Consider the following 17,473-nt stretch of genomic DNA (forward strand, 5'->3'; position numbering starts at 1 on the left):
ATATATATATATATATATATATACATATATATACATTATATATATATATATATATATATATACACATATACATACACTAAACATAATATTCAAACCATTTGCCTTCGAATATTTTCTAAGAGCTTTATTAATGCTCGATTCTTTGCAAACTCTAGTGGGTCTATTGTGTAATAATCAGCAATTATACTTTCGTTCAATAGCCAGGAATTGTTTCATGGGATGAGGTAACGAAGCGTACTTCTCAGGATTGTTTTTTCTGCGCGAAAATGTGCCAAGTGAACATGATAATTGAAGGGGCATGTGGAGGCAATATGTTGCGAAAGTTAAATAAAGATACTGATATTATCTTTTTTCACTAGCACCTCTAACTATTGTTATTGTAACATAACTATTTAATTTTCTTTAATATAAATTTTATTCAAAGTAATATGATTTCAGTAGTACTGTTAGAAATATATTATAAAATATCGCCTTATTTTTTGTTTAATAAAATATTTTGTTTAATGTAATATTTTTTGTTTTGTAAAAATCGATATATATTCATGAATTGCTGTTTTGTTGATATTTGTGAGAATTACATTACAAAAAAAATCAAGATTCACTTAAAAAGTTTTATTTCACGTTGTCATTTTTTTTCTTATCAAAGATTCCTTTTTTTTCGGAATTATACAACTTTTAAAAACCCCGATTTTAATGTCTTATTTAATTATCAACATTCAAGTGAGTTAATTAAAATAAGACACCCTGTATATAAATTTATTTACATCTTTTTCCCTTATACCTTTTCCCTTATTATATATTCAAAGCCACAAAAATTGGTCACTATAACGTTATAGAGGCCTATTTTTTTAAGTATACATTATACATTAATCCTCTTACCTTCAAACATTCGATGCTCATTTTTATCTTCAATCGCAGCAACGGATTTCATAGCTTCTTATTAGTGAAAAAAACATGTCAATTGATTGTGGCTCTTAATTTACGGTTTATGTGTATCATTTTCTTTCTCTCTCTCTCTCGTTTGCCGTTACATGTTGGCGAATAACGGAATGTTGCGCAACGATGCTATAAATGGCACGTGAGGTAGTATGGTCCTTCTTTGGTCCTGAATGCAATGCTTGACAATGCAACGGGATACTCATGCTAAATTTGGTATAGCATGATAAAATGCATAGAATTCTTCGCGATTGAATTTTTGATTCTCGATGGAATCTCTTTGAACGTTTGCTTATCAGCGAAAAAAATATGCATTATTAAGATAATGCAGAATTTTTCGATTCAATATCTCGCGAGGAAATAACAGATAAAGAGATTCATGCAGAATCGTAGGAATTAGAAGGCATTTTATTTTTCTAAAAAAAAGATAGACACAATAATATCTACTTTTCTCTTAATCATCGAATGATCGATAGAAATTTTCTTCAATTGATTTGCGATTATTTGTGCACAATTCAAGCAACATAACTCTCTCGTAATACGTACGAAGACGAGAGGCCTCTTCTCTGTGCCATCTCTTTTATTACGCCATCGCATGTCTTCTAAGCAGTGCTATTAAGAAAATTAAACCGATCGGAGGAAGTTCGAAACTACCTTAGCAATTATGATAGATTCGATGCGCATCATTTCTACAAAATCGGAAAAAATTACGAATACTCGCACGAGTATGGACTTGTCACTGCGTGACAGGTATAACGTGTACTTTCCTATCCTCACACCTGTTTACCTTAAGGCGTTGCGGGTAGTTGTAAAGGGAAACCATCTCACGTTGCTCCTGCTGAATTGTATAATATTTATTAATTACTTCGTAAAAGGACACTCGGTTCGATCGAAAGAAACGCTAATAACACTCAATTTATAACATTATATGTAAAATTAAAAACGTAATCAAATCGACGAAGGATCATATAAAATCGTATAAAATCGTCGAGTTTTTTTCCGACTTTTGACGATTTAAAATATTTATTAACTGTTCGATAATAACATTTGTTTTAAGTTAAACAAACGAGATGAGTTTTAGTATTTCTTTGTAGCTAGTATCTTATAGAGAGATATAGATATAGATATAGAAAAAGGAAGCCTTATTTATTCGATGATGTTAATATAACTTATATAACTGATAGTATTCGAGGAAATGATACTTTGATTCTTATCGAGTGACAAGTGATGAAAAAGCTGTCTCGCAATAGCTTGGACAGGTCTCTCTTGTAATGTCTTTGTTAATATATTCAGGAGCGATGATGATCGATTCCTTCGTTCAATCATGAAGTCGCCTTTTTCGCTCTTGTGGTGACAATCTCAGAAAAAAAAACTCGCTAAGCTACATAACGCGCATAAACCGGATCGGTTTTCTTGTCGAGCGAGAAGCTCCGTAATTATGTAATTACTATCTTTTTTCTTTATATTTTCATATCTTCAACGCTTATGTGACGATTTTTATTCAAACATAAGAATGTTATTACAACCTGTATTCATTGGCGTAACTACTGGTATGTTTAAGTTTAGATGAGAAATCTTCTCAGTCGTAAACATTTAATATCTGAAATGATGTACGTTCAATGGTAGAGTCATGATTCAAATATGCAAAATGACTGAGTTGCTTATGTATTCCATTTCTATATATTTTCTAGTATTAAACAGGTTTTTTTACAATTGAAAAAATTTTGCAAAGCTTGTTGCGAAATAATTTTTTGTTTTCTTACTTCTATCATTCACTAATTAAGGGAAAAATAGATTATTGTGCCTATCTTTTTTTTTATTAGAAAAATAAAATGCCTTCTAATTCCTACGAGATTCTGCACGAATCTCTTTATCTGTTATTTTCTCGTTGAGCCGAAAAATTAGTTTCTTAAATTTTGATTTTTTAAAAATCCATTTTATTTTGATATGCTAGTGATAATTTTTTAAATTTTATTATTAAAGAGAAGATCCAAAAAGAGCTGAATAATGAAATGAAATGTGTATATATTAGATAATTATATAGATTTAGATTCTGATTTTCTCTTTTTTTGTTTTGATTTTTAATGAATAATATTAAAATATATTTACTAGAAGAAATTTGTGTATTATATCTATATATACATATATTCCTTATAGATGTCACACATAAACAGTATTTCTATTTTTAATAATTGAATTTCCATTTTTATTCGCAAGAAAATATATAATTATATATAATCATGTAGTAAATATAAAATAATAAAAACAACGGGGCGACACAGATTGTTAAGAACGCGGAAATATTAAAAATAAGAAAATTTCGCTATATCGTTACGATTATACAAGATATTTGATCGAATATTTACTTTAGTAATATTCACATTTATTTAATTTATTTATATTTAAATAGCTTATGTAATAAAGTATAATTGTATTGAAGATATTAAGAAAATTTTATTAAAAAAATTTTTAAATAAATTAAAAAGTTAGATTATTTTTATAATGAAAATATAATGTTTTTTTTTAAATTATATTAAAAAAGTAATACGGAGAAAGTTTCCATAAAATAATGAATTACAAGTTCATTTTTGATTACTTTCTCGTGACAAGTCATGATTTTGTTTTCCAGCTTCGTGCAAGAGTTCGCCTCGCCGCCGGCGGACGGAATGACCCTGCTGTTGGAAACTTTACGCGGCGTTCAACTGGCTCAAAGTTCACCCCCGAATTCGGGGCAGACCGGACCTAGGATCGGTACCAGAAGGGCTGCCTTAGACGAATTGGGGTGCGTGGAATGCCTGGCGGCATGCGGCGAAAGATGCGCCGATGCACCGCGACTATTAGTGCAAGCTCAACCTGGCCTTCTAGCTCTCGCGGTCTGTCTGACTAGTAGTCTCAACCGGTCCCGAGTTCTGGCTCTTCAGGTAACAATTGTCACTTCCGTTCGCGAAGCGTCGCGATACCGTTAGATCGAAAGAAAAAGAATCGATTGCAGAGCTAGTGCGTGTACGTCGCGTGAACGTCGGCACGTTGTCGTGAAATAACGCGAGATTCTTCTGCCCCTTTCACGATATCATTTTCTTAGCTCTTCAGTTTACATTTCCAGATTTCCAATATATATTTTTGCTAAGTATATGTATAATTAATAAAAATTACACATTTATTATTTAATACAATTACGTACATTAATAAGCTCATTTTTAATTTTCTGCACATAAAAGCGAAACACTGCTCGTCTCAAGTAGCGGATTAATGTCAGAAAATCTTCTTTTCTCTATCTTCTTTTGATATCTATGAGTCGTCGTCATATCTTTTAATTGTGCTACTTGAAGTGTTTACATCTCGAATTGCGGTTACGGATACAATTATGATAACAGTAATTCGATATACTTATATATGAAAGTGATAATTATACACTCATGAAGGAAATAAAGAAACTACAGTTACCAATGAAATAAAGTGCTAGTGGGTCACTTCATCTTACACGATAAGTTAATGCTGCCGGTAATTTGGTTTTTTCTTAGTCGTCAAGACGGAGTCGTAAACGCGTGTTTCGAGTAGAGGAGATACGCTCGACAGGCGGCGGCGCCGTTATTTCGAAGGTGCTCATCGTCGAAATCAGTTTTTATCGTTTATCCGCCGAATGTTATTCGAGAGCATTAGCTTCGTTTACAAACTTATATATCCGCATGTTATGTGAATGACGTTGGATCTGTTTTATTTTCCGATTCTTGAGGTGTATATACTTTGCGAGCGGATATCGTGCGATACAATCAACAATTGTCCAGTCGAGGCAGATAATTACACGGCACGTGTTTCACAAATTCTGTAAATCTATGACTGTATAATAAGAACATCCATTTATAGTGACGAAATAATAAATAATCAGATTCCAAGTACAATCTCCCGCGTGAATGTTTTGACAAATTTCAAGTTTGTCTTTTCTTCAACAAATATACATTGCGAATCACATCTTCAATATTTTCTGTATTATATTTTATTTTCTAAAAGAATATATTCATTCATTGCTTTGTAGCTCTTGACGAAAGTGTGCCAAGCACCAGGTGGACACGCTGCTGTTTCGGAAGCAGTATCGACTCTGAGACTCAAATATGGAGAAGGAGGGAGGTTTCGATTTTTAGCAGGCGCTCTTTTAGCCCCGAGAGCAGCCATCGCGTTGAGGGTTGCAGGAGTTTCGTTTTTAAACGCTTTTCTGAAATCTGCACCCCGCACGCAAACCAAGTTATACATTCAGGTAAGAAATACAGTAAAATATCCATCATATTCATTTTGTTTTTTACTTTTGTTTAATCCTTTCACGTTTCCAGAGTGACAATCGAGAAACTAAATAGCTGTCATCTTGTGTTAAGCTGAAAATTGCTCCTTATTTGAGTCTTACTTTTTTTTTTACTATTTTTTTATTTTACATTTAAAGTCTTTGTTTGATATACCGTTCGATATACTAATAATATAGTCTTATAACATTTGTCTACATTATTTCCATATCAGGATATAAATATTTTGCTATCTTTTAGGCTGAGGCCTGCGAAGCTGGTTTAGAGCCGCAGGTACTTCAGGAATGGCTTAGAGAATTTGACGGACGCGAAGAGGACGCTTTAACTGATTTACTGCACAAGGAAGTTCAGAGATGGGCACACAACTGTGTCGACGTGGACGCTCTGCAACGCAGAGTGACGCGTGCGGAAGAAACTTGCAGGGTACTCAGCAAAAAGGTGTCGCTTTTGCAGATGCAATTAGAGAAACGAAATGACTGCAACTTGGAAGAACGAGATAAATCCACGCCGGTGACTCTTATTGCTGCTAAAAGCCCGAAAGTATCTTCGAACGCGGAAGATGAAGGTATCAGCTCTTCGGAGAGATCCAGTAGTCCTGAAGATACAAAGCATCAAGCAAGAATCAACCGGCAGAAAGTCTCACCTGTGCAAAGCAACGATCAGGAAACAACGATAGATGACGTGATCGAGGAGCTGAGAATCATAGTGAAAGACGCTGAGGAAGAATTCAGTGACAAAACTCAAGAATTGAATCATCGTGCTAATAACAATCAAGAAACTGTCCGTAATAAGCAAGAATCGGATAAAAATAAATTATATCGATCGAATTCCAAGATCTCGTTGAATAACTCTGAGAGTTATATGTACGACAAAATATCCAAGAGAGACCAATATACGGATTTGAAGATACTAAAATCGAATACGGGCTCTAACGCATTTCAAAATCAGATAAAAAGTGAGCAAGTGACTTATTTCGGCAATGATCAAGATTATAGTACTGATTCGGATGGCACAAAGAAATTGAGTCTTGGGCTGCGCAAAACATCAAAGTCATCGATGGAAGGCAGTGTTAAGATAGTTGTAAAGGGACCCGATGTGGAAGAGGCAATAGTACCGGCTATTCTACATCCACAACCGCCACGAAGGGCACCGCCGTGCTTATCAGCCATCATGTCCGCTAGGCATTGCGACTTCGCTGATCATGCAGAGATGTACAACTCCCACGACGAGGAAGTCGAGGAAGAAACTCTCGGTGACGGCAGCGATTCATTGCTAAGCGCCTCCAAACTCAAGTATAACAGCAAACATCAAATCTACGACGGACAAATGAGAATTATTAATGAGAATCACTTGCAGAAACAAACTAAAAGCGATACTATATTGATAGGCTCGAATCGTATCGATGTTAAATTTAGAAAGAGTCTCGATGATTTGCATCACTTCGAAGATAATGATAGAAAAACTTTGAGAAATTACGATGCTTCGAAAGCAAATATTATTACGGATGTCAGGCCAATTAATAAACAAATCGACGTTTACAGACAATTCGAATCTATTCCCAAGGGATTTGAGACGTCCTCTGGACGATCGGCTGATCAACGGATGATTCATCGGCATAGTTCTAAATATAGAAGCGAAATAGAAAAGAGGAAATATTTACGTCGCTCCGCTAGTCATGATTACTTCGAGTCGAATGTGTCCAGTCCACAATCGAGACGGTCGGGGAGTAAAGTGGAGTGTCGTATCAGAAAATTTGAAAGTTTAAATTCTTTTGACGAGCATCGAAGCCTACAGAATTATGAGAGATCAAACGACTTTGAGAATCTTGGTAAGCATGAGCAGGTGTCACTGCTGACTGATTCTTCTAGATTTAAAATGCGTAGATCGGAATCTTTTCATCACATCTCTCATCATGTATCAAAGAGAGATCAATGCTCATCGAAAGGCGAAAGCGACAGTGGTCTTTTTTATTACACGGATTTTAATTTGAAGCCTGTTGTCACGAGACGACCGCGATCAATCGACGCACCAAAGTCTCCCAGTTTGATAACGAAATCCCTGGACAGGATTGATGAAGGCCTAGACTCGATGGTCGATATTGTTATTACGCAAGAGCAAAATCAATGGAACGCGAATAAAACGCGTCAGACAAAAGCGATCAAATCCCGCAATGAGAAGCAGCCAACAAGATCGAGAGTAATCAAATCTGATGATTTTTGTGGTAATTCTTCAGAATTTGATCAACAAGGAAAGCGAGATAATCTCGTTTCTAGAAATAAAGAAATAAAGAACGATGAACTGTATCATGTCAACAATAAGCAATTAAAAAGTGACGAATTCTACGAAGAGAACTCGCGAATGGAACTACAGAGAACTCGCGAATGGAATTATCATAACGAGTTAAATTATGCGAGAAGCAAGGGCGAAACTAATTCATCGGAAGACTCACCGATAATATTATCAAAAAATGGCATAAGACACAATTCTTTTTGCCAGAAAGATAAAATCAATAATAAGTTCATTAGCAGACCAAACGAATCAGGAATTTTTGCTGGGCGAACATACGATACATTTGGTCTTGGAAAGAATCGTTTTAACGCGGGCAAATATTCGGGTAATCAGCCAATTAAAGAAAATCTAATTAGTCGAAGAAATACAACATCTTCGTTGATTGGAAAACGTGGAAAAGTAACGGACATTGTCTCCGGTCTTTACTGAACGTGTCTTAAGTATAAATTTTGTATGAAACTCTAATAAATCAATGGAAATAATTTGTACAATTTTTCCGCGTATAAAAAATAATTAAGAATTCTTATATAATTCATTCAAGGATAATGAAATTAACTATGAGATAAAATAAAAATAACTGCCAGTGGTTTGCGGGTTATTACTGTATCATAAGCCAACTTACTAATGCCAACGTATCGTCAATCTTGTCGTTCACTTCATCAAAGTGAGGAGTGTATTGATACAAAAACATGTGATACACAAACCATTCGCAAATAATTTGGTATCTCTGAAAATATAATAATATCCTCAAAAGTATTATCAATAAAAAGAATTTCAGAATCATTTTCACTAGAATCATTTTGCATAGAAACATTCTAAATATATTATATTATATGTATCACATTGAAAATTGATGCAGAAAAATCGATTATTTTTGCTTTAGATTCCATGTTGAATTTATATGAAAAAATATAATTTTATTATACTGCCCAATAATAAATGAGAAAAAATATGTGAATTTAAGGATGAATTTGTAATTTCCATAAATGTATGAGAAAGCACAAAAGAGAAATAGTACGAACGAATCATTTCATCAATTGATACATGAATATATCATTTCTTATTAAACAGAAATCGACTAGACAATGAGAAATGATTTAGAGTGCAATATTTTTGAGTATTATTATGATGCTACATTTGTAATAATTACATTTACGTCGAATATATACGTTTTACAACGAATACACACGTTTTTTCATAACGACAAATAATTCTTCTGGTGATGGACTCTTGTGTACCTTCACTACATTGTGTGATACAATTCTTTGTTAACGATTATATATATGCAATAGTAGTGCAAGTGCCAATTAAGACTGTACTTCGTACATTTCTATATATTACATGTATATATATATAAAGATGAGATTGAATAATTATATACACATCAGGAAAATAATGTTTAGGTCAAGCAGCAGAATTATTTATAGCTTCTAAATTATATAAAATTATTTTGTAAATTAAGAAGTAAGAATAAAGCCTTCATTCTTTATTTCTATGTCACTTTTAATTTATTGTTTTGTGTGCTTAATATCATTTAAATAAAAATTGTATGTAACATACTGTTTAATAAACTTTGTTTTTTATTAATATAAAAATGAAATTCAATTTCAACTTGCAGTTGCGTGTAAAAGTGTACTTGTCACCTCACTAAGTTCATGGCAGGAACCACGCGCATTTCTGTGAATCATCTCCGAATTATTTAACGTTAACGATGAATGTAATTTGTCATGTGTTTGCTCAAGAAGTTGTTGCGAAGATTTGTCTGGAAATAAGACAATATATCACTTTTTCTCTAGATATAAAAATAAAACATTCTTAAAATTGTAATATTTGTAAGTTATAAATATTTATAAAACTTATGAACAATAAGATTGGAAAACTCATGAATTACTCTGATTTTAATATATATTATATAATAAATAATAAAATCCTGAGTCACTTGTCATTTCAATCATGTTGAAATGAATATTATTTTTTTATTCATTGAGATTATATATAAAAAGAAATGTTAAAACGATTTAAAAAGATATTTTTGATTTCTGAGATATAACGTTTTAAAATTTTCTATATCTTGATATAATCAAATTTAAAAAAATATAAAGATATATAATCTCTTTTTTTATATTTCTCTTTTTATATTTTTTATATTTCAATGAATCAAAAATTTAAAACATGAGATTAAGAACTCCATCGCTATTTTCGCACATTATCAACTTTAATATAAAATTAAAAGTGAGAGGGCTCATAAGAGATGTATGTCTATTACCAGACCTTCTGTATTTATAAATCAAAATAATAAAATGTCATCTTTTTCAAATAATTATCACACTTAATATTATTATTGTTTCACACTACGATTATATTAAATAATTCAATTACCTTGAACAGTTGATAATAGATAAGAGAGCTCTTCTTGAGTCGAAACGTATTGGAATTCATCACCACAGGCACCTTTCAAAACAGTAACCACATCCAATCTTGGATTGTAAAAATACAATCCCTGTTTACGATTACTAAATTCATTGATCAATGTTTTCATACCCTAAATTCGAAAAAAACAATATTTAAATGTGGCACAATTTCTAATTTAATAACATTGTTTTAACACACATTCGCTATTACATGTATGCGCGCGCGCGCGCGCGTGTGTGTGTATGTGTGTGAGACGTACTCGATTTTCATAATGTCATAACAGCCAATTTTATAATCTAAGAACAAAGTATATCTCATTGTATCGGATAAGATGTAGAAAATCATAATACATACATAAATAATACAGTAATGTAATCTGAGTAATAATTTTTATTTATATATTGAATAATTATCAAAGTAGCTTAAACAAATGACAAAAATCTAACGTAATCTGAGATTTCAAAATCTAATATGAGATGAATGTTACTTATTAAATTATATTCAATTCTTCACGAAAATATTACCTTAGCAGCTGTAAAATCTGCCCCTAAAATGTATCTGCAATCAACAACAACCGGGATTTGACTAGATCCTTGCTTTATACCAGCATTACCGACTGATTTCTTTATAAAATCGACAGCTGGGAAATATAAACTGTTTCCTGGAGTAACCAGTAAGTATTCTGCACCACAATCAGTCTATAACAAATGTAGGATTAATTTTATCAAAAAATAATTAGCAATATTTTGATGTGTGAGCAGTAAAATCATATATTTTGGAAAAGAATGGTCCAAGTGTATGAGTATTGAACTTATTCACAATTCTACAACTAACGACTTAGAGTATTTTTAATGAAAAAAGAAAAAGAGGAAGGATTCCTTTGTTTGAATTCAGTTGTTTGCTACTACCGTGTATTTGTCGACGTGAACTGTAGGTCTTGCGGAAGGATACAATAGGAACATCAAATTTATAGCAACCCCCGATAAAATACCATATTCTACACCAATGATGAGACAAAACAAAAAAGTAACAAACATCGGTATGAGATCCTTTTTGCTCGATTTCCACATCAGTTTCACCACCTCGTATTCTATCATGTATATTACCGCGCAAATGATCACGGCCGATAATGAAGCTGAAAAAGAGGATAATAATTACGCCAAATTGGCATTTTTTTGTATGTTGCTACCATTAAAGTGCTTTGCTACCTTTTGGAATGAAATAGAAATATGGCGTGAGTAGCCTAAGGGCCAGTAAAATCAAAATTCCAGTATATAATCCACCCATTGGCGTCTTCACACCACTCGCATGATTTACTGCTGATCTACTGAACGATCCTGTAACTGGCATAGAACTCGCGCAGGACCCAAGAACGTTACAGATTCCGAGTGTCAAAAGTTCTTGGGAAGCATCAACTTTACCTTCATTCATAAAGGCCTTAGCTATGGCTACATTACCGAGCACAGCTATTATCGGCACTAATATTATAGAAGTACCCAATTCAGAACACATTTGCGTGAAGGTAAGAGTCTGATTATTTACTTGTGTGGAAAAAGGTGGCAGGCCGAATGGTGGAAGACCAGATCTCACTGGACCTGTTAGAATAAATGGAGATCCAAATTCGGATGAATCATATTTGTAAGCAATAACCGAGCAAGTGACAACGACAATGGCGTTCCGCGCCGTAGAGATCAGCCATATTGCTTTCGCAATTATACGTTGATAATTCACTGACTTCTTACTAATGACATGTAATTTAACATCCTTCATTTTCTGTAAATTGTATGAGACTTTTATAAAGAGAATATACCAGATATAATAAAAATGTTGAAAGATTCATTATATAAAGATTCATTAATTACTCTAAACAACAATAGAATTGCGATGCAAGAGATACTCATCCCAGTATCCCAGAGACTCATATTATCAATATTTTGAAAAACTTTAATTAAAGTATCCACAAATCCTTGAGATGAAATTTTTAAACCTAACAATCCTTTCAATTGCGAAGCAACGATTATGACGGACGTTGCTGAAGTAAAGCCCACAGTGACTGGTATCGAGATAAAATCTACAAGTACACCTATAAAATTGTTGTTTATGTTAAACGCAAACAAATAACACCTATATCATTCGAGATATCAATCAAATAATACAACAAGGGATGTGTGCAAAACTAGTACAAAATAGTCTTGAATTTACTTAGAAATCTTAAAATTTCCAGTAACCTTGCGCATAGCCTGCGTACCTTGCGTAAGTCTTACCTTGCGCATTTCTGAATGAAAATACTTTTTTCACTTGAAATTTTATTTTCTATCGCATATCCGATGTTCACTTAAAATAAAGCATTTTCTTATTCGTTTGAGTCAGCATACCTAAGCGTAAGCATGCCATTAGTAATTGCAGGCAACCAGATAAGAATGCGAGAAGTATGGCGAAATCAGCATTTTTCCCTTGCACATAGTCGTGAGTCATTAATGCCATGAGTGCGGTAGGACCAATTGTAATATCTTTACAGGAGCCAAATAGCACGTAAACTATTGCACCCATAAATGCTGAGTAAAGACCGTACTGTAAACAAACACGATATTAATAACATGCTCGATCTGCATAAAAGATGAGCATTGGTAAGAAAAACATATTTATCTTACATACTTGTGGTTCCAAACCAGCCAAAGTTGCATATGCAAGTCCCTGTGGCATAACAGTAAGACCAACTGTTATGCCGGCTATAATATCGCTAAGGAATTTTTCCGAGTTATATTTCGGTAACCATGCTAAGATCGGCATGCGTCTCGAGGCTAATTTGTGTAGCCGATCGATATAGGTTTTTTTCTTCCTGCGATCAGCTTCAGTAGTCATCCTGAATCAAGCCAGCTTCATGGACAAAACAATGAACAAATAAATTTTTAATAATTAATAATGTAAATAAATGTACAAGACGAATAGATAAAGACGGGAATTTTTTGATTGCAGAGATGTTGCATAGAAATATTTTTAATATAAATTAATTAAAAATCGTTTGTATAATCTATATTAATGGAAACATATAAATGATTCCATGTCACATCGAACAATAAATAAATCAATGTTTCCCGTTTCCGAGTATTTATACTCGTATATAACAGATATGTATTTACATAAAATTAAAATATTATAGCTATTTTGAATAATTTAAAAATTCAATAATCAATTATAACAAAAAATGTACTTATTATTAACTACTTAAAAGATGTTTTCAAATTTAAATATTATATTTAAATATTTTAAATATATTTTTAAAAATATTTTCAAAAAATATTCCATATATATTATAGTAAGAATGTTCTGATGCAAAGCTAAAAAGTACCATTAGCGTTCTATTTTCCAAAAAGATAAATATAATATATTTTTATTTAATAAATAAAAGCCTTTTATCTATAACGAAGCCTTTTATTTATAATAACAAAGGCTTTTATTTATAATGATTATGCATAAAAATGTATAACGAATAGATAACCATCGATTAGATATAAAATTATAAAATTAAAGAAAAATCTTGCAATTTACATTTTATCACATTAAATTAATTTAAAAATTAAAAATTAAAAAATTATTTTATTTCTTATGTAATTAAAATTTAAAGTCTCAAAATTATACTATGTAAACACATATAAACATAGCGATTAATTCTTCCTAATTGTTCTGAATAAATCAATGATGTTTTATCAGGATTATATATGTAATGTTACATGTATTTAATTCACGAAAGCACATATGTACACACACATACACACATATACATATACACACACATCAATATAATATAATTTATTATAAATATAGCTTTCGAACATGTTATGTTATATCTCGTATGTGCACTTGATAAAGGTATATTAAAGTTACCATAGACGAAAAAATGTGGAACCGCAATCGCAACAATAAACGATCGTAGATGGAGAGCGATATGTGTACAAAGGTGAATACTTTCACTGGGAGAGAAACGGGTTTCGCCGAACATGCATATTTGTTTTTTTTCTTCGTGAAGTCACTCTAATTCATAGAAGCTACACTTTATGTACTAAATTTACTATCCCGGTAAATGTTTCTCTCTCGCGCTTACAAATTTCCAACGGACTGTAGACTGAAAGTGCGTATGTTCCGTCGTGCCCCTTATATACCCGGATAACGAACCGAACTTACATTGGTCGGGGAAAAGTCGCTGTTAACCTTCGCACTTTTTATATAGGAATCACGAAAAATACGTTAATCAATACGGTTATATGCATGTCACAGAATATTTATTGAGATCCATTTTAAAATTTTAAAAATTTCAGCGTCGTTTTAATATTTTTAGTTATAAAGTTTCATTAAAAGGATATAAAATTGGAATACATATAAAAAATTGGAAATTTTCAATAGCAAATTCCGTTTGTGATCCAAATTTTTTTAATATTAATCTACAATAATATCTCGCAAAAAAATTGTACAATTTTTTTATTTTACGCACTTGTAGAAAAAAATTATATACTATTTATTAAAACTAGGCTATACTAATCTTCAAGTTTCTTTTTATTCTTTCAAATAAAGATTCAATATACTACTATAACACATTCGCGATTTAATAATATATATTATAATTAGTATTATATACTAAATAGTATTATGAGTATTATTAGTATTATTAGTAATTAATATTATATACTAATAATACCGCATGCGTTTAATACGTTATTTTATGTGAGTGCATATACATTGAAAGCCATTTTTTTATCATTTACTTATTTATGAAAGTGTTAATAAACTTTTATGAAAATTATTTGTAAATACTATAAGATGCAATAAAATAATGTATTTAAAAATTGAACATAAAATTTAATTTCAATTCAATAAAAATAATTTGATGAAAAAATAAGAATATTTGATTTAAAAAAAAAAAGAATTATTGACATTAAATTATATAGAAAAAAATAATTAATTTAAATAATATATTTTACATATAATATTATAATAAAAAATAAATAAATTATATATTAAGTCAGAAAATTTTTATATAACAATAAAAGAAAAAATAATAAATAAGAAATAATATATATATTGTATATAAAATATTAAAATAATATATAATATAATAAAAAGATTGTAGGAGTCAATGCAGTTAAGAATGCGATTATCTTAATATTTATTAAATTTATTCTATAAACCTTGATGTGATTTCGATGAGCGCAGCCATAATATAATTCATCGAAATTACATCAAGGTTTATGAAATAAATTTAATAAATATAAGATAATCGCACTGTTAACTGCGTTGACTCCCACAATCTTTATTACTTTTTATTATTTTAAATTTGTAGAGTCCTTGCTTTCATTAAATTTTTGAATATATATTATAGAACATTAAAGCAATGTATGTAATAATATAATAATATATAATTAATGTAAATTTTTAAATTTATTTTGAAAAGTTAACTTACAAAACCACGGAAAAAATGTTTGATTGAATTCTGGTGAAAAATGAACGATCTAGAATTCTAGTTAAATTTACAAGAAATTTCCAGAAATTACCAGAAATTTTAAATTTTCTGGTTAAATCTATTAAAATTCTAGATAAAATAACCAACATTTAGTAGATTTAATTAGAAATCTAATAGATTTAACAAAAATTCTGGATCATTCATTTTCCATCAGAATTCCAGTTAGTAATTCAACCATTTTTTTCTGTGTATAGTATTACATTGTTATGAAGAATTAGAGATAAGAAATATAATATGCTAAAAACTGCAAAAACGACTAAATTTAATATTGTGTTTATTTTTATGTTTATTTTTATAAATTTGCATTAACTTTGATTTAATTTGTTATAATTTTCTATGAAAACAAGCTAATTAGCATTTATTTTATTTATTTATTTTATTTTAAGGTATTTATTGTGATATAAAATTGTTCAATAAAAAAACATAGATAAAAGTTATAAATTAGGAACTCAGGCTTTTCTTCTATAAGAGTTTAAAAAGTTTCAAGGCTGACCGGATTAACCACTGACTATCAAACTGTATGTGATAACAAAAAAACTTTCCAGATAACAAAAAACTTATGTAGATTACACTGGTTAATGAACACAAGTATTAGCCTTCAACGTTTCTACATCGACTGTAATTATGCAATGCACATAAATCTCATTCATTTTCACACGTACACATATACATGTACACAGGCGTAATATTTTATCTGAATTAAATTATATTTTACCTGAATTAAATTTCACTTCCTGATTAAAGACCAAAATTTATTATGAGGCATTCGAGCATCGTATACATGTAATCTCGTCTCGTAATATTCTTCGTGAAACATCATTTATCCGTGAGAAGCCCATTGAATTGTTTACCAGATTGTCTTAATAGGAAAAGGTTCTCCAAACAGGCGTCAGTCTATTCGAAAGCGAATGCAACCTTGACCTGCCTCTATATTAAATCTTCTAGAATATACAAATATGTTTCCCTTACAGTAGTCGTTTTCTAATATAAAAAATATTAATATAAAAAAATAAGCAGTATCCTCTGACGATACATGTAATCTAATCGTAGTGTTGCATCCTCTCATGCATTGAAGCGATTAAGGCCTTGTTTAAGTCACGTGCCAGCTATTTATCGTACAATATTTCAATAGTCGCAATCGACTCAATTTGAAGCGTTACATACAACACAATTATCCAAACATTTAGTCCAATAATTTAAAGGACACGTGTTCAATTTTGCATACCAAAAATATTATCAATTGCTTCAAGATTAACCCTTGATCTCCAATATTAATGAAGAGGAAAGGCTTTATGCCAACTATTCATTGTCTCAAATAATACTTTTATTAACGATATTTTCCTCTTATACAATAATTCTAGCAAGTATCATGTCTACTCCTTTACGAAATTCAATATTTTGAAAAAAAAAGTTAGAAAAGTATACTTTTGAACATATTTGAAAAAATGTACTAATTAAATGACTCGTTTAAAAAAAAAAAATTGTTACAAGTATAATCTATAATAATTTGTAGAATTATACACACTTGTGAAAAGTGCATTAAATTGCATAAGATGTAAAAAAAAGTTAATTGTAAGAATTAAACTAATACGTAGATAAGTAAATGTGCTTATTAATTGTCATTTTATTTTGAAAAAAAATTTTCTTTATTTTAAGTCTATATTTTCCTATAATTATTTAATGAAAGTATAATTAATAAAAATATAATTTGTTTAGGCAAAAATGTTTCCATTAAAAGTATACAGAGAACAGTTTGGCATTATAAAATTTAAAGCACTCATGTGATACTATTATTGTATTTTAATATTTATGAATTTTAATTAAAAAACAATTAAATGCCCTTTTTTATATAAAACTCTTGTATAGATTTCATTAAAGATACTGAGGTCTTGATTATCCATATCATTTCATTCATGTACTAATTCTATGTTATCTAATATATAATATTATATTATACATATAATATAGTATAATAGTATAATATTGATATATCTATATATATATATATATATATATATATATATATATA

The 17,473-nt window shown here is 30.5% G+C and overlaps 2 protein-coding genes across 2 annotated transcripts in view; one reads left to right on the forward strand and one right to left on the reverse strand.

The window, feature by feature from the left end:
* Positions 1-7,946, forward strand: part of LOC105624245 — a 42,480-nt gene extending 34,534 nt beyond the window's left edge. Inside the window, exons 4-6 of the mRNA XM_012205604.1 lie at positions 3,566-3,857; positions 4,970-5,188; positions 5,469-7,946. Coding sequence (XP_012060994.1) covers positions 3,566-3,857; positions 4,970-5,188; positions 5,469-7,946 — 2,989 coding nt within the window. The remainder of the gene's footprint in view (positions 1-3,565; positions 3,858-4,969; positions 5,189-5,468) is intronic.
* Positions 7,947-8,999: 1,053 nt separating this feature from the next.
* Positions 9,000-12,791, reverse strand: LOC105624247 (sodium-independent sulfate anion transporter). Its single transcript, XM_012205605.1, has 8 exons — positions 12,585-12,791; positions 12,305-12,500; positions 11,792-12,012; positions 11,138-11,702; positions 10,838-11,064; positions 10,454-10,627; positions 9,897-10,059; positions 9,000-9,279 (listed from the first exon to the last, which is right to left on the reverse strand). The coding sequence occupies exons 1-8, from the start codon at positions 12,789-12,791 to the stop codon at positions 9,125-9,127; spliced, it is 1,908 nt and encodes a 635-aa protein (XP_012060995.1). The 3' UTR covers positions 9,000-9,124.
* Positions 12,792-17,473: the final 4,682 nt, after the last annotated feature.

This window comes from Atta cephalotes (genome assembly GCF_000143395.1).
Source record: "Atta cephalotes unplaced genomic scaffold scaffold00075, whole genome shotgun sequence".
Classification (NCBI taxonomy): domain Eukaryota; kingdom Metazoa; phylum Arthropoda; class Insecta; order Hymenoptera; family Formicidae; genus Atta; species Atta cephalotes.

Coding starts and splice junctions, on each gene's coding strand:
- LOC105624247 (XM_012205605.1), bottom strand. CDS start 12,791: ATGACTACTGAAGCTGATCGCAGGAAGAAAAAAACCTATATCGATCGG. Junction 10,628..10,837: donor TTCACGTCGACAAATACACG/GTAGTAGCAAAC, acceptor CATTTGTTATAG/ACTGATTGTGGTGCAGAATA. Junction 9,280..9,896: donor TCTATTATCAACTGTTCAAG/GTAATTGAATTA, acceptor TCTTATTTCCAG/ACAAATCTTCGCAACAACTT.